The sequence below is a fragment of the Triturus cristatus genome, chromosome 6 (assembly GCF_964204655.1).
Source record: "Triturus cristatus chromosome 6, aTriCri1.1, whole genome shotgun sequence".
Lineage (NCBI taxonomy): Eukaryota > Metazoa > Chordata > Amphibia > Caudata > Salamandridae > Triturus > Triturus cristatus.
This window is the reverse complement of record NC_140589.1, coordinates 1,140,343,118-1,140,360,790: the sequence shown is the minus strand read 5'-3', so window position 1 is coordinate 1,140,360,790 and position 17,673 is coordinate 1,140,343,118. Positions and strand designations below refer to the sequence as shown.

The window sequence follows — 17,673 nt, the reverse complement described above, 5'->3', positions numbered from 1 at the left end:
ATTGAACATAAGTTGCACTCACTATAGAAAAGGTCAGAGACCCTTATGATTTTTTTCCCAGTCTTTCATTAGCCTAATGTTCGATAAAAGGGTTCATTTGGATAGAAATCAATACTTATTATTAAAGAGAACCCCCAACCATGGTGTTACATTTTGAATTCTTAGTTTGTGATTCTCCAGACCAAGCACTCTCGAACTATACTGTCTACCAGTATGGATGACATGTGACATCTACACCTTGTAGTCCTCTGTCTTATATAGCATTTCCTATACACTGATTTACACACATGAGATTGATTGTCTCTGTGTAGTGTGTGATGTAAAGTGCTTTGACACCCTACATTGGTACGAGTGGCGGCGGCCCTATTAAAGTAATTTAATGCATCTGAGACAAACCAGTTATGTAGACTTGAGGGGCACCGTTAAAGAGTGTTAGTGAGGGAATCAGTGGAGGAGGTATCCTTGGGGGGGCGCCAACAAACATTGTCACACTGGGCGCCACCTGGGATAAAGCTGACCCTAGGTGCCTGCATTAAAAGCAGGATTATTTTGTGCAGGAAAGATCACATTCCTGCACAAAAACAATCCTGGAAGGCATTTTTCTCTTTGTATGTGAGCTGCATACAAAGAGGAAATAACAAGGCGAAATAAAGATATTTCTCCTTGTTACACCAAGGTTGGGGAGCTGCAACATTTTGCCGCAATCCCAGGTTTACAGAACTTTATAAATCTGGGATTCTGTCAAAAACCATAGAAGGATGCATGGGAACGCCCACACTCCACCCATGGAACACCTCCGTGCCGCAGGGTTACACAAAGGCAGCAAAATGTGCTGCCTAGTGTTACTTTGGATTTACTAAACCATGCAGGGTCATGCAAGGTGGCCTTGCGTGGCCTCGTAAATCCCAGTTAAGTGCTTGAAAGCCCTTAGTAAATCTGCCCCCTGAAGCCTGAAAAGAAGCAGTATACAGTGTATTGGATGAGGTGGTTAATTTGTGAAAATATTAGTGCCAGGGCTCTCGTCAGGAGGCAGCTTGCACCAGCCCATTTCCGATGATAGCGCCACCAAAAACAGAACAAACTGCTAACTATTAAAGTAGGGCGAGGGTGTGGCCTAATGGCCAGAGCTGCAGTCTTCGGCGTTGGCTCAACATCCTGTGATTCTGGCCAAATCACTTGATCTCTACCTAAATGAATGCACATTTACTATTTACTATTTTTACTATTTACAAAATGAATGTGCCATTAACTGGCGCTCATTAAAAGCGCCGGTGTTGATGGTTAAGTGCTGGTGCTGAGCACTGGAAACCACCGGCTCAAATTAAACACTGATTGGACGGAAACAGGGGGAAAATTCTGAATATTTTAAGAGTAAAGGAGCGAACAATGTCAGAGACAAAACAAACCCTTAAGATAGGAAGACAATAAGTAAGAAATAAATCACCATAGTCGAAAATATGGATTTCTTTTTATTCTTGGCTTCACAATAAATAATCGACAAACAAAACAGAAAAACAGAAATGTTCAGAAAATTCAGATGACTAAAGTGCTTTAGGGACATAAATATATATTTATATAGATATCATTTTTAAAAAACGGCCAGGAGCCAATCCTGACATTGGAACATTGCTTGACAAACAATCAATAATTACAAAATATTCCACCATGCGGTTTCCCATAATATTATAAACATTTTATCCCGGCTTAATATGTACATGTGTTATATTGTTCATTTTTTTTAACCAACCATTACGACAAGTATCATTCGCTAGTATGCAGGAGCCATAGTTGGTACCTCGGATTTGCAGTGTAACGCGTCCACGAGGCAATACAGAATCCAGTGCAGAAAAAAAAACATCTCTACTTCCACATGAGACCCAGAAGCAACAGTGACAGTGTGGGCTTTTGTTCTCATCGGAGTGGATTTAATAAGGTTCCACACTCCAAAATGCATGTATGAAAATAGCTGCAACAGAAAATACAGGCCTGAGGTACAGAGCAAAGGTTTTTACCTGTCACAAATTCTAAGATTTGCTAAATCAGAGAGATTGCGACCTGCAAAATCATTTTTTCTCATGTGCCTAACTCATTTCAAAATTTGGAAAACCTTTTCTCAATCACTAAATAGTTCTTGGAAATGATCACGAATTTGCAAGTTGGAAGGGGCGTGTTTTGGGTGTCCCTTACAAATGGAGAACCAGTATCCTGTTTATCACTGGTTTACAAATGTAATTCCACCTGAGAACCATGACCAGTTTCCGCCTCGCGAGTTGGGATGGCAGCTGATCTGCAATGGGCAAAGGGTCCCCATTTGACCCCTTCTCCTTTGGGACTTAGGGTGGCAGATTCAGGGTAAAGAAGAAGGGAACAAGGAGCCCATAGCTTGCTCTCACTGAGATTTTTTCAAAATGGAAAAACTTATTTTAAAGTTGCCCAATTTCCTTTAAGAAACATGGACTGCTTTAAACAAAAAATGCATTTTGAAAACCTTTCACAGGAATGGCGGCCTGCTGTCCCTTGCTGGCCACCATCCCTGTGAAGGCAGCCATTGGAAGGGAGTCGCAATTTGAGACCTGCCTAATGAATATTATTAAAGCAGTTTGTTCTGCTACCCCCTCCGGTTCCTTATTTTGCAAACCAACCTATTTGTACTGAGGTCTGTTTGCAATACAAGTTACTGGTAGCGAACAGCTAGGTCACAAATTGAGGCTTTTTCCAGCCAGCAAAGTAATACTTCTCACTGTCGCCCAAAATTAAGTGACTCAACAGCCCTTGTAGGAATTTTCATGAGCCGCCTAACTTCAAAGGTGCAAGCGGTACTATTTAGTAATCCTCACTGCTTGAGGGAGCTTAGAAATAGATACCCACCCTCCTATGGCCCTTACGAAGCACATGTGCTCTGTTTGCTTTTTCTTTTCTAGCTGGTGTAACACCGATGCAGTGGTCCATTCATGAGTAACAAGTGCTGCACATTTTCAAAATGGACGACACCTCCCAAGTGGAGATGGGAGAAGGAGGCCATTCAAGTATTGAACGTTGAAACAAACCATGTTTTAGAGGTGGAACCATTTGAGTACAATTAATAGACTGTTTTTGTTCTCTTGAATATGTAGAGTGAATTGAGTTTCTTAAAATTACTCAGGATAGTAACCCAATGAATGGAGGGTTTATAAAAGTACAGCAGGGAGCCTGTTAAACTATTGTACAATATTTGAAGAGCACCTTGTAAGTAAGAGCTATAAGTGCAAAACCACTTCTTTGTAACATAGCTTTGTGAGAAAGCGAGAGAGAAAGAGTGAGAGATGGAGAGAGAGAAAGAAAGAGAGAGAGAGAATGAGACGGCATGAGAGACGGAGCGAGAGAGACATAGCTAGCACAAAAGAGTGAAAGAGGTAGACTGAGGGAGCACAACAACCAGAGAACCTAGAGACAGGGGGCGGAGGAGCGGCAGCAGAGAGGGGGTAGGGATTTGCCCCAACATTTCAGAACAAGGGAGGACTTCAGGATGGTGTAGGTTTAAAGCAGCCTTCGTTCATCACGAGTCCAGGGGGGGGGGGTGTTGCCTATACTTTGTAGGCTGGATTGGCGTGAATTACTGCTTTCAAGTCCACAACAAAATAAAATACTAGTTACCTAACTTGAGTTACTTGTGCTTTTTAGAAGAAATAATGCCTTTTCGCGTGGAAACCTAACATGGGTCTATTTTCTTAGCGCTCTGATGAGGTAAAAACGCCCTGCAAGTAAATATTCAGAAAATGTCATAATTTATCTAAGAGGTTATCGGAAATTCTAAATAAGGGCATTTTGTCTGCCTGTCTGCAGCCGGGCCGCCTTTATACTCTCCTCATGCTCTTTAAAACTCTGTTTTACTCCTTTCCACCTGAGTCATTCCCCGCCCCGTCCCTTGTCACCCCAGTGTCTTCAGTGGCCATTGTCAGTCACTTCCAGCGGCCTGTCGCCGCCGAGGCCTTGCCTGAAAGCGCCCCGGCAGTCGTGCTTGGCCGTGCTCGAGAGGTCCATGGCGGTGTCTTCCGCACTGTCCGCTGTAACGTCTCTCTCTTGAGAGTTCCTTGGCGAGTCCACTTGGATTATTTTATAGTCCTCCTCCTCCTCACTCTTAAGCCTGGATGTCGCTGAGTCCTCGTTTTCAGGCTTTCTTGAGACATCCATGGATTTCTTATGCATTCCTTCAAAACAGAAGAAGAACCAAGTTAAAAAAGCATTGAAGCCTGACAGAGGCAGGGCAACGGACAATGGCTTCTAACAGTCTGCTACAGGGAATGGTTGTTGAATAAGTGCTTCTATTGAATTTATAAAGTTCACTTAGAATTCAAACTATTTGGATATTTTATGAACGCATGAACATTTCTAAAGTGCATAGCCATCAAAAAAGATTTCTTGGTGCTAGGATGGAGCACAGCCTACTGTCAATTAGCAAAAATTAGCAGAAAATATGAAGTTTTAGTGGCTTTCCTGAACTTACACATAGATAGAACAGGAAGTATCTTGGCTTGGTGCTAGCAGCTAGAATGCAGGGCCGCCCTGCGAGAGGAGTCTGCATCTGGGGTTATGCAATCACTTATGTTGGTGAAATACTCCTTCTAGGCTTTATCAATACATAATTATGCAAAGACTGGGGGGAATGATTTTCCTGAGGTGACATAGTCACTGCAGGAACCAGTACCTGCTGCAAGAAGGGCGAAGCCTTTGAGGAGACGCAGGCCAACTGCATGGTCCTAAGCTCCTATATACATTAATGCTCCTGACCTACAATAACACTTGATTGAAGGTCACTTCATTTTAGAATCAAGACCTACTCCATCTCCCCAAAACTGACCTTCCTCTCTCTTTTTTAAAGTCAATAGTCCCTGCATGTTTTGCTGCTGAGTAAAGCCAACCCACAGTGGCATTTTTCATCTATAAATGACTTCAAGGCTCAGCATTGTAAATGGTCCAACAGAGATTATCATGTTAGACGGTGCAACTGTGCAGGCAGCCTTGACTTATTTTTTTTTTTAATTCTGCACACACTTGTAATGTTTGTTATTGCCTATACCCGTTGTTTCGTTTTTTTTTGACATTGCAGCTTCGTTGGTCATTTTAACCCCTTTGTTCATAGTGTGGGCTAACATCTGTGAAGGTTTACGTTTACTGTTTAATGCAGCTTATTTTGTTTTAATACATAAGATTTTAAAAAGATGTCAGAGAGTGCTTCCCTGAGTTGTGTGCATGCTTACTTATACAGATGAAGGGGCGGGGTTTTGAAAAGGCGGGAAAGCAAACCATATCAGACTTGGATGCCCCTCGTCCTGCAGGATACACTGACTGCCCTAGTCTCTTGACCTATAGGCCCAAACCCACTAAGACTGTGTTTACCAACAGTTCTGCCTACACGTGTGCATTGAGGAAGGCACTATTTATCAGAGAACACACTGTCACAACATCTGCACACACAACATAATGATGTTGGCCGTTGCTTTTTGGCATTGGCCCTTCTAAAACTAAGTAACAATAAGTCTGAAACTGTTTTAAAAAGGCACCGCTTTTACACAGAAGGTGGGAGCTTTACATTTAATGGTGACTTTCTTTGTGGATCTCTACTTTACAAGGACACCACATCTCTTCTCATTGCCATGAATGCATCATAGAAGGCCTGCTACGCTCACTTACCAAGCAGCCAGGGGGCGCAGGAGCCCACCAGTCCACTCTTGGCGGAATTGATGATGGATTCTGGCAGAGGGATGGAGTGCCTGACCATGGCCCCGTACAGTCCATACTCCGCCATGACACTGCTCCGGCCCCAGCACTTCTCGCGCTTCCTCCACTTTGCTCTTCTGTTCTGAAACCATACCTGCGGACAGAAGAAAGAGCCAGTCATGGCACGCCCTCCAGTCAAAGGGAGGAACTGGTTTCTGCACATAGATTCATCCTGATACATACAGTCTGCATACCCCAAGACTAGAATGATTGATCCTACACAAAACCAACATTTGACAGTGAAGCTTCTTTAATGTCCCCAGAAAGTTGGGTCTTGGTTACAAACTTGGCAATAACATCCCTCACTTTCTGCCACAGGAAGAGGTGTCCAGTGTCCTTGCTGTGAACCTAGGAGGCGTTCATGCTGCAGGATCCTAGTGTGCTCGCCAAAACATGACATCCTTTCTCTCACACTTGAAGAAAGGTGACACAGCACCTTGCTTATAGCATATGAACCTGTAGTGGTTCCTCTGCTGAGGCAGAGGAGCATCGCCCCACTGCCCAAAAGGAAAAGCAAAATAATAATAACCTATCGCTATCATCATTTTATTTGTCATAGGTAAGTCAGTGGCTCTCAGGAGCCACTGACTTACCTAGGCTTGCTGTACACAGCCTTGTGAGGAACATGCAAAGCCTCCCACTCCCCATCTGAACGATGAACCACGGTGCTCAGATCAATCACAATGCTGCATTGCAGCATTGTGATTGGCTATGGTGCTTCCTGCTGCTTCCTGCTGCAGGCAGGTATAGGAAGAAGAGGACGGAGGAGAGGCAGTGGCCGGCCAGCCCAGGTAAGGTTTTTTTTTTATTTCCTTCCCACCCACACCACTCCCAATCGATATCAGCCCCTACTGATATGAACCCATTTAGTTTGGTGCTTAATGCGTGACCATATAAACTTCAAAGTCATTTGCATCCTTGGTAAGGCATCACCTGGCATCACCCCTAGCAGAGACCACAGGGGCGCTGTCCTTCATTGCCTGCAAGCATTAAAGCCCATCAACAGAGGCCGTGGAATGTTGGCCAAATAAGATGCCCGAAATGCTTACAATGCGAGAATCAGCCAAGGGCCTTCATCCATCCCGCATGGCTATGTCCAACCATCAAACCCCTTGTGAGAGAGTATATCATACCCTAAGAGAGATGCTGAGGGAGAAGCTGAGAGAGGACCCCATGCTGGATCTAATGCATATGCAATCTTATTTACACACCAGTAGATATAAAATGGAGGTGCTGTGGGTTGGCTTTGTCATTGTCAAGAGGGATACACCTAAGAACCGCTAACTGCAGAATGTCCGTGGCTTAAACATGGATGCAAGGCTTGGATCACCACATTACCCTGGAGATTCAGGTGCACAGGCTGCCACCAGAAGCATTTTAAAATATAGGGAGACTAGAACAAGTGCTATGGCATTATCATAGACATTGGCAAGACATAATATATAGAACGATGACCTTCAAGGTAAAATCTGGGGTGCTTCACAAAGTTGCATGTGAATATATGTTTAAAATGCAGCTGGCCGATGGCAGCATACTGTTCCTCACCACTCCTCTTCAATAATCTAGCCTTATCTGCATGATGTGACTGGAATCCCACACTATTTACAAAATGGCAGTACAAAAATCATATAAAACAGCATTACTGCCCAAAAAAAACAGTACTGAGCAGCTACACTGGTACAGGCTCCCACTAAATTCTGTGTAGAGACCCTGATTAAGGACAACTTTAAGTCGGCGCAGAGGACCTGTGCACAATCTGCCACCTAGCAATGATAAGGCCTTTCGTCCAGCCTGAAAGTAGTGCTTGGTGATTGCAGACAATGTCACATAAACTGACTGTGCTCTGGAATATCGAGCACAAGACTATTCTGTTACTCGAATATCGTGGACAAAATATAGAGGGACTAAATATCGAAAAGTAAGTGCACAAAGGGAAGCCTGGATTTACTATTCTTAACTCTGCAGCTAAGCACCGTGATGATGTATACATCATCAGGGGACGTGGGGGCATATTATCAAGAAACGGCGTTGAAAATTATCGCTGCTTTAGCAGCAAAGTGGCGACAATGGGCTTGATAATATGCCGCAGAGAATTCCAATAGAAGCCCATGTTCTATTATCGCCGCTTTAGCGGCAGTTTTCTGCCGCTAAAGCGGCGATAATTTTAACGCCGTGCTTGATAATATGCCCCATAGTTATGGAGTAAGGTAAAGAAAATCTGTACATACTTACCTATCGATATTTTGTTCTGCAATATTCTGTATACAATATTAGTGCCCCACGATAATCAGTAGTCGATAATCAGGATTTTACACCACATAAACCACTATTGCTCAATATCATGTTTTCTGAGTGAGCTGTATGCAGATATGGATTTGGGTTTCATTGTATTAGGTTATCCTTTGACTTCATACAGTTGTCTGTAATTATATTGTCCCATTCTATTGTATGTTTTTGACACTCCAAACGCAATGCACTCTGTAACATATTACCTGAACACCTCTTTGAGTTAAGAACTCTTAAGTTGGTGTAGGTTGTTACAGTGGCGGCCGGCACAGGTAAGAGCGGTTAGGCGCGGCGCGTTGGAATGGGGGGTGGAGTGGGGGTCAGGGAAGTCTTCATACAACAGGATAAGGTGAATTACATTTTTTGAAATAAAACCACTTACCTTGCGCTCACCGCATTGCCCAGTCGACGATGCGGCAAGCACAAGGTAAGTGGTTTTATTTGTTTTTTAATTTAATTAAACTCATCCCTTCGTAAGTCGACTTCCTCGACCCTCCCCACCACCACCCCACCGCTCTTACCTGTGCCGGCCGCAACTGGGTTGCTGGCCTGATCCACACCTCATCCAACCTGTAATGCCTGGTTTGTTTAATGGCTTTTTGTTGTATTTTTGTGGAGAACTCTGGTGGCACTCCTTATGGGATGGGCCAACTCCTCTTCATATATGAATTCTTGTGTTGTTGAGTTTTCAATTCTCCAAGAATATGACACTCAACAACACGAGGGCTCCTAAGTAGTAGATGGGTTATCGAAAGGTAACCACAAACTTTCAAGAGATTGTCTTTATCCCTCCTACTTTAACCCCTCACTCTGGCTTCTCTGGAAAAGAGAAGTCAGAGAGTGTTAGCTCACTGTTCCTTCTATCCAGCAAGGCCACAGACCCTAAAGAAACAACAAAGTTGCGATAATGTCATCTGAGGACCACCGAGGACACACACAAGAGTTGGCCTCATCATGCAGTGCTTTTCATATGGGTATTAATATGGATGCTAAAATTCACGCTTGTATGTCAGGATATCGACTCTAGAAACATCGTGCTGCAACAATATTGATACCCAAAATGTATTGGAGGTAAGTATATATTGGTAAGCACAGAGTTTCAATCCTTAACTCCACGTCTACGTAAATGGAAGGTATGTATACTTTTTAAGTAAATATATGTGGCGTTAAGTGTAGCAAACCTATAATTTCCTATATATTGTTACGCTGTTGATACTTTGGTCATCAGTATTTTTGATACAATATATTCATAAAATGATATTTAAAGCCCAATATTATGATACCATACATAATCAAGATACCCTGCTATTTCTGCTTTTTGGTTCGGTCCAGTATCCATGTCTGAAACAGTAACATGGAATTTGAGGGATTTTTAGAAACATAAATTGTGGTCTTATCCTCAGAGTGTAGTTAAACCTCCTTGAAATCCGGGTGCCCAGGCGGTCTCTTCAGTGTGATATTAATTATACTGTACTCTGAATTTTAAGATAATAATTGTTACTAGCACTCTTAGGCTAACAAAGTTCTTTTATATGTTCAATTAACTTGTTTTTAATAGACATTGCATGTTCAACTATGCATAGAATTTAGTATCTGTTAGGGACGGACACCCCCTGCTGGCCATCAGTTGTTATTGACTCACAAGTTGAAGGCGCTCTTATAGGGAGCAGCTCGGGCCTATATTGTGGTGCCATTCAATGAGGCACACTACATGAGTGAAATGTTGGTATAAAAGGATCGAGGAATGCAACAGTAGTGTCAGCATAGCAAGCACAGCTCACATTTTGCACAGAGCATCAATCAATAGGAGATTTGTAGAGTGCGCTAATCACCCCGAGAGGTATCCAGGCACATGATCATACCAACACAGCCAGTGCCTATGTTAATGAGTACATAGCTCATGCAAGAGAGTGTTGTATTATTACTGACTATGCAGTCAGTCCAGTTTGCTAATTATTAGCCCTCGCTGATCTTAATGTGGCCACTGTGGAGGCCGACGAAGCTCAGCGGGTGAGCTTCAAGTATTAATAACACTCACTGGCCTCAGGGCTGGTATTAGCAGCACAGGCATGTGACAGCGCTGGCCTACTGTGCCTCTCTTCCGTGACCAATGAAGGGTGGCATGGCCCCTAGTGCAAGGAAGGAAAATGTATCCCAGGACCTCTGTTCACGGCCGGACTGGGAACCGAAACCGGCCCTGGCAAACTTCTCGGCTGGGGGGGTTGCTAGTTGGAAGCCCCACTCCGTCTCACAGCTACACGGGGTCTATATTGCTGTTATGCTGCGAAACCAGCCCCGGTAACACAAAAGGACCCCCTGGGGTCCAAAAGCGGCCCCCACCCTGGCGGCCCACCGGGGAAATGCTCGGTGTCCACTATGGCCAGTCCGGCCCTGCCTCTGTTTAAGTAGTGAAATGCTACAATAACCAGGGACCGCTACCAATGCACCTGCTGCACCATTGAGAGCTAAGCCCCTGTTTCCTCCTGTATTCTTTACATCTCTACTCATTGCCAGAGCTTAAAATGAGCTGAAGTCTGACAGATATTCTGGAGCAGTTATGGACCGCATTCTGTGGTAGGTGATTGGTCGGCTTGCTCTGAGCAAACCAATGAACCTGCTAGTATCTAATGCATGTTGTGTTACATACTGTGTACCTGCCTATTTACCTCCTTATGTTTATGCAACATTTATAACAGACTAGTCGTGGTTTTGAATAAAGTTCATATTTGGAGAATAAGCAAAATGTGTACAGACTTGGCAAGCCAGCTAAGCTGTTGAGCAGTGAGTGTCCCCAAGGAGAGGGGGTTTTATCAAGGATTGCATGATTCTTAATTTGGACACATGCCAAAGGCCGTAGGGTAAATGTATAACAAGTGTTCACATGGAACTTATTTCTGAAAACAACTTCTTATTGTCACAGAATAATTCTGTGTAGATGTAATCAAACAAGGAAAAATTCTTAATAAAACAGAACACATCTGTCATAAACAAATTAAAGAATCTTCCTGGAAATAAGTTCCATGTGAACACTTGTTATAGGTTTATCAATAGGAGGTGGACCAAACACAATACATATAGTCCATTGTTATTTTATCAAGTTCTTCTTTTATTTCAAAATTAGTTCATAAAAACAGCCAACGTGTTTCGTTCCCCAAAGATACAACCTTTTGAAACTTCATCAGGGCTTATATCGCAATTTGTGAAATTCGAGATACACTAGAATCATGACGATTCGGGAAGAAGACGCGGCCACGTATTACGGTGGTTGATTTTCTTATCCCTCACCGAAAGGACAAAACGGTGTATACAATCAAACAATCAAAATCTGAATAAACTCAACTTTTTTTGAATAAAAAGGACTATTGTTTTCAACTATTTGGTGATTTGATACTAATCTGCGCCAAAAGGTGAGAATCCTTGCCATATCACAATTTGGAAGGATCTCTAAACCCAGAACAGCAATTTCTATTATATCTCGAATTTAATTCCCAGTTCACATGGACATATGGGTTGCTCTTTTTCTTCTGTATTATAAAGGCCTTGGGGTAACTCTGGGGTAACACTGCTTAGTGTAGGGTCCTGGTTGGCCCCCCGCATGGGCAAAAACATGCTCTAGGGTACATTTTCTTGTATGGTTTACAAGCCAACTGGTCCCGTCTATTCCACAGTTAAAATGCTTTGCAGCTCGTTTAAAGTGTTATCGTCTTCTGGGCATCTGGAAGGGTGCTCACACAGGACACTGTCCCAAAGAAGTTACACCTCAAAAGGTTAAGTGAAACTGCTGCTCCTCAGTCCTCTCCTACCAATGTAGGCATTGCAGTGGCATCCTTGCTGGGCAGAGTCACCCATTGTACCATAACTCTGAATGCCCTGGCACGCATTGAAATGCTATGGCCAGGGATATAGCTTCAGGAGCGGCATTTTGGATGCTTTACCCCCCTTATTAATGTATTTTCTGAAAACTGGGTATAGGTGCCTTCAGTCGGGTATGGTGAGGTGTCTATTGGATTTCACTTTGGATTTTTGCACATGTACACTGCCAAAAACACACACACTCTCTCATCTCTATTTTGAAAGTCCTTAAAAAAAATGTTGATTATTTTAGAACATACTGTTTCTCTCACTTAATACTCATACCAATCTGCATTCTTCTCCCTTTCCGCTGTTCCTTAAACCCCTCTTTGGGCCCTTCATGACGCATAATGTATTTTAACATTATATGACAGCATGGTAATCAGAAAGTCTAATTCCCCCCCCATTTTACTGAACAAGCCACGCCCCGGCATGTTTGTTTTTTACTAAATTATGGCACTGGGTGGCACTTGTCAACACCAGTACTTCTGGCAGTATGCCAGATGGTGGCGCTGTTTATCAAATTTAGAGATGAGCAGAATGGCAGTTCTTTATTAATTCACTATAGATTGAAAATGACTAATAGCTCCTGCCCAACCAATTCTTATCACTTTAAGGCCTGAAATAGTTTGAAATGTCACACTTTTGAGAGTTTTATGGTTAGTAGCTGTGATGGTAGTTCATTGGCAGTGCTTAATTTGAGCCGGTGCTTTCTGGTACTCAGCACCGGCACTTAATTGGATTCTGATGCTCAGCACCAGCACCAGCACCACATTATCAGCACCATACTTGGAACAGTCTACCACATGGTGGCGCGGCTCATCTAATTTAGAGATAAGCAGAACAACGGTAGTTTAGGAATAAACAATATACGTTACAATTGCTAATCCCTGCCTCCCCAGCCATTCCTTTATCTTTGGGGACCTGGAATAATCTGAACTGTCGCATTTACATGCCAGAGAGATGGCTAGTAGTTGTTTTGGTAGCGGACAAGGGCAATGTGTGGTGCAAGCTGCAGTGGCCTTCTGGTCAGGGCCCTGGCACTTAATATTTTACAAATTAGGCACTGTTTATTAGCAGCTCCGGCAGGGGCAATTGGTGGTACAGACTGCGGTGGCCTCCTGCCGCGGGCCCTGGCACTTATTGTTTTTACAAATTAAGCACTGACTGGAGAGCAAGAGATGGGGTGTTCATAATAACACTGGATGTCACTAACATGGCTGACTGTGCTATCTCAGCTGCTGGTGTCTGTCGGTGTCAGCTCGTGTGTTTGCATTTCGGAGTATGTGTCTGATTGTGCGTATGCAAATGAATGTGCCTTCTGATGTGTGTTTGTAAATATGAATGTTTTGCATGTGCAAGTTAAATTTGTGTTTTTGTGTGTCTGTCTGTATCATAGTGTGATATGTGCGCGCGTGACTTGGTGTTCAATTGTAAATGTCGTCATGTGTTAAGTGTGTGTGACTGCGTGTCTGAAAGTTTGTGTTTTTGTTGGCAAGCGCGTGTGGGAACGCGTTTGTGTATCTATGTGCATTTAACAATAGTGTCTAACAACATTCCCCGAACTCACCTGTATCCTGTCTTCCGGAAGTTCAGTTTTCATGGCCAGCATTTCCCTGGCATACACATCCGGGTAATGAGCGTCACTGAAAGCCTTTTCTAATTCTTCTAGCTGGTGAGCAGTAAACACGGTCCTACCGAGAAAAAAATCCCAGCAACGTGAGTATTGAATATATCAAAACACAAAGTACCAATTCTCTGGGGAGGGGGGGGGGCGTGCATTAGAAACCAGTTGGCTTCCAATCGGGAACACAATGGTGACTATCATGGGCGAGATATTTACCCACGAATATATGAACAAGGTCACAGAGTCCAGAGGGGGCAGTTGATATCCAAGCGCCACTCACCTGTGCCGTCGCTTCTTTCGCTTTATTTGTGAAGTGGGTGTTTTCAGGTCGCTCTTATCCCCAGACAAACTATCGTCATCTGTGTACGAAAAAAAACACACGTTTATCAATTAAAAAATAGAAGCAGCCTAAATAAGCGATCGCTGAAGACGAGACGATAAACATATATTTTTGAGAAGAAAAAAATCATATCCTGGACGGGAGCTAGTTTAGGGCGTGTGGGCGTTTCTTATTGAGTGAATTTCCTTTGCAAATGTCTTGTGGAAAACAAGTGTCGCTGGAAAGCTGTGAACACGAGTTAGTCTATTTTTTGCTAACCGCTGCAACACACTTTTTTGCAAATACAATGATGTCACATCAACTCTTTCTAAAACCACGATTATGTTTTCTGTGTGGTCCAATATGCGCAACTGGACCCGGGGAAGAATAGTGCACAGATAATTTAATCTGGTACGGGGAATCAACGCACAGCTGAAACTTCAGAAACACCTGGCTTGAATTCACAGATGTTCAGGTACAGGTGGTTTCTCCCTAACCTAGTGTTTGCATATGACGTCATGTGGGACACTGGACTAGGTTCAAAAAGGACAAAATACAATGGGCATTCTTCTGGTAAATGGCAGTGCCAACAGACACAATTCGTCGCCAATAGCAACGTTAAGATGCAGCTGGAAGCAACGGGAAATGTGTTCTCATCACATCCGCTGGTGCACAAAATCCACCCCTAGGACAACTGGATCCAGCAGAAACCACCTGAACCCGATCGCACCAATTCCCAGCCCAATTCCCTACTGACATGATTGAAAAAAATAATGTAAAATAACTTTTGTAAGGGCAGGCTCCAAAACAAAGACTGCCAAAATCTGAATCTCGCTTCAACGCCTCTGCAGAGGTAGTAGGCCTGTATAAAATATGTAAATATCGCCCTAGCTAAACTTCTATCGAGTGGGGGAAGCGGACAGACGCTACCGCTTGATTTCAGCACCAAGAGGCTTCGGACAGCTCCCTGCGCTGGGGAGGGAAGCTGCAGCACAGCCCTTGCCAGGGAGAAGACGTGTACGACTAAAGAACCGAACACATGCCCCTCGCCAGCACCACGTCTCTCGCTTACTTCTCCCCAGCTAGTATCCGTGAATATTTGTCACTCGATCCTAGGGCACGAGGAGACTCCAAAGGAGTACGAGCAAACGTCTTTAACGCGAGAAACGTGGCTACGTTACTGCGCGCACTACCTCGTCTCTGATAAAAGGCGACGAGACAGAACCTGGTTGGCGCATATGTATTAGGCTCCGTAACATTTTCGTTTTATGTTGCATTGGAATTCTCGCGTGCTTGTGCAAATTCGAGGATTCAAAGTGTTTGAGTTTCCGACGTTATCCGGCTAAATCAATAACGGTTTGGCTTGACGCGCCGGCTTGGCTAGCTGCGCTCCACACAAGTTTAAATCGTCTCTCCGGGGGCCTCGGTGGTAACTTGCCACAGTCGGTCTATAGACCCAGGAGGTCGGTAATGGCGATTTAGCCATTTTCGAAAAAGTCAGTTTAGGCAGCCTCAAACTTACTGGCCCAATGGCATGTAAGACGATCAGACGTTCAAATTAGAAATATCTACCGAATGTATCGGTTCGGCTAGCTGCAACGTGGAAAAGTTACAGCTGAAAACAACAGTGTCCGAACGGTAAGTACTAATAAAAGGCGAGAGAGGAAGTAGTCACAAGGTGGACTGGGCTGGCCAAACCAAGGAATCAGCAGTGTCAAGAAACGTGTGATCCTCGGCAAGGGGAAATGAAAGTGGGGATCCACTATTCTCTTTATTTGTATAATTTTAGAAACCAGTTGGCACAGAGCTGAAGAAATGCATAAAGGAAATCTCAATCAATATATTTTCAAACCTTGATAAATTAAAAATATATACTTTTTATAAATGGATATAATTCTGAAAACTAGCGACCTTACAGGAAAAAAACAACATACTAACGAAAAAAAAATGTTAAAATAATGGTGTTATCATCCACATCATGACCACTGTAATCATAGTAACAATAAAAATCATAATAACAAGAACAACAGTAGCAACATTATTAGTTAAACGAATAATTGAAATATATTATCTCTATCATTATTCGTATTTTTCTTATAATGGTGTTAATTATTAGAAAAAAAACCAATACATTGACTTAACGAAATAGCAATTAGACAACTAATTAAATATCGTTAATTTTCAGAGTCAGAAAGTCATAACTATTTACAAAAGATAAATACACAAATGTATAAGATGTTACCAGAGATGTTCTCCTTGTGCCTTTCCGACGGGTGCATGTACTGATGATGCTCGGCTCGGGGCTGCAGGAATGGCATGTGTGTTGGCAGCAGGCAGTGGGTGCCGCTGTGCTGTTGGGCAGCGAAGCCGCACAGGAATCCCAGCCCCAAGGGCAAGGAGCCGCCGCTCATGGACACCCCGCCCATGCCCGCCCCGGGCCCCTCGCAGCCGGGGCCCGTCGCCACAGGGGACGGGAAGTCGGCCTCTAGGCCCAGCAGGTCGGTAATAGCGAAGCCCTTGGACCGGAAGCCGCTACAGCGCACTGGCCTCTCATTGCCCGCGTTGGGCACCAACACCTTCCCTTTGGAGCTTCCATCACAGAGCTCGTCTCTTCCTGTCATGCTGACGGCTGCCACTACTTTCCCTTTTTTGCTGCTGCTCCGGAGGATGGAAGGGGCCAGGACTCCTCGGGGCTTTTTATCTCCTCCCTCATCCCCTGGGAAGTCCAAAGCTCCAACAAGTGGCCGCCCACTTCAGTGACACCGTCCACACCCCTCGCGCGTGCATAAGGGGGCAGTGTGCGCCCACTTGTCCCCAATTCCGGAGGATTAATTGCCACCAATTTCCCGCTACAATCCAATAACCTTCCCGCCTCCCCTTCGACCTCACCCCCTCCTCTCCTCTCTTCTCCTCTCGGACGGTCGTTTTCTGCACACATGACAGATTTCACTTAACTTTACATCTGTTAGACAGGCCCCCTTTGTCCTGGCGAGGACCGCGCGACCCACTTCTAACTCGCAGAGTTAAACCAATTCCCGCCTAAAATGTCCCCGACAATGAGCAGCCAGGCCGCGTGTAGGAGGCTGACCCAGCCCACCCTCTGACGGGACCGAAGGAGGCTTGAAGGGTCCCGAGCAGCGCGCGACGGGGCTTGATCCAACTTGGACCGGGGACAGGAGCCTCGCTCTAATCGCAGGGCAGCTGCAGGCGCGCGCCGGACCTCATTAGCAGGCAACTAAAGCGGGCTTTTTGACACAAGCGGACAATCCTTGCTGGCAGCGCAGGCCCTGGGAAGATTACCAAAGGGCATCACTTTCAGGTCTCACTTGAAAAGGGAATCCAGCCGGAACTGCTTCTCCTCTTATCCAAAGGAAGACAGAAAGCATAGTATGTTATTAGGCCGGACTGGGAACGCAAACCAGCCCTGGGAATTGAGTCGGACCAGCCAGCGGCAGGGGCGATATTGCAGCTATGCGGGAATATCGGCCCGCGGTAACAAAAACGGTCCCCCAGGGGTCCAGAACCAGCCCCCATCCTGGCGGCCCACCGGGGAAATGCCCGGTGCTGCAATGGCCAGTCCGGCCCTGGTTCCATAACCATATAGAGGAACAATTCATAAGGCCAAGTTCATTTATAAGGTTCTGGAACTCCAGGCAATTTACAATATACGTATCATGCACTGCAGGGAGTACTTTGTTCCTTATAATACATGGTCACACCATCACCTTCCTCACAAACCATTTAAATCCTTGGTACATAGCCCTTTTCAATAGAGCGAGCATGTTTGCAAACATGAAGAGTAAAAATTGAATCTCTAGAGCAAAATTAAAAA

The 17,673-nt window shown here is 44.4% G+C and overlaps 1 protein-coding gene across 1 annotated transcript; it reads right to left on the bottom strand.

Moving 5' to 3' along the window:
* Nucleotides 1-1,449: 1,449 nt before the first annotated feature.
* VSX1 (visual system homeobox 1) lies at nt 1,450-16,491 on the bottom strand. The gene is made up of 5 exons (XM_085612061.1): nt 16,084-16,491; nt 13,803-13,881; nt 13,466-13,589; nt 5,671-5,851; nt 1,450-4,187 (listed from the first exon to the last, which is right to left on the bottom strand). The coding sequence occupies exons 1-5, from the start codon at nt 16,460-16,462 to the stop codon at nt 3,922-3,924; spliced, it is 1,029 nt and encodes a 342-aa protein (XP_085468187.1). The 5' UTR covers nt 16,463-16,491; the 3' UTR covers nt 1,450-3,921.
* Between the last annotated feature and the right edge of the window lie 1,182 nt (nt 16,492-17,673).

Excerpts from the sequence above, each read along its gene's own strand:
- VSX1 (XM_085612061.1), bottom strand. The coding sequence starts at position 16,462 with ATGACAGGAAGAGACGAGCTCTGTGATGGAAGCTCCAAAGGGAAGGTG. Across the intron at positions 13,882-16,083 it reads GCACAAGGAGAACATCTCTG|ATGACGATAGTTTGTCTGGG; the intron begins GTAACATCTTAT and ends TTTCGTACACAG. Across the intron at positions 5,852-13,465 it reads TTCCGGAAGACAGGATACAG|GTATGGTTTCAGAACAGAAG; the intron begins GTGAGTTCGGGG and ends TTCTGTCCGCAG.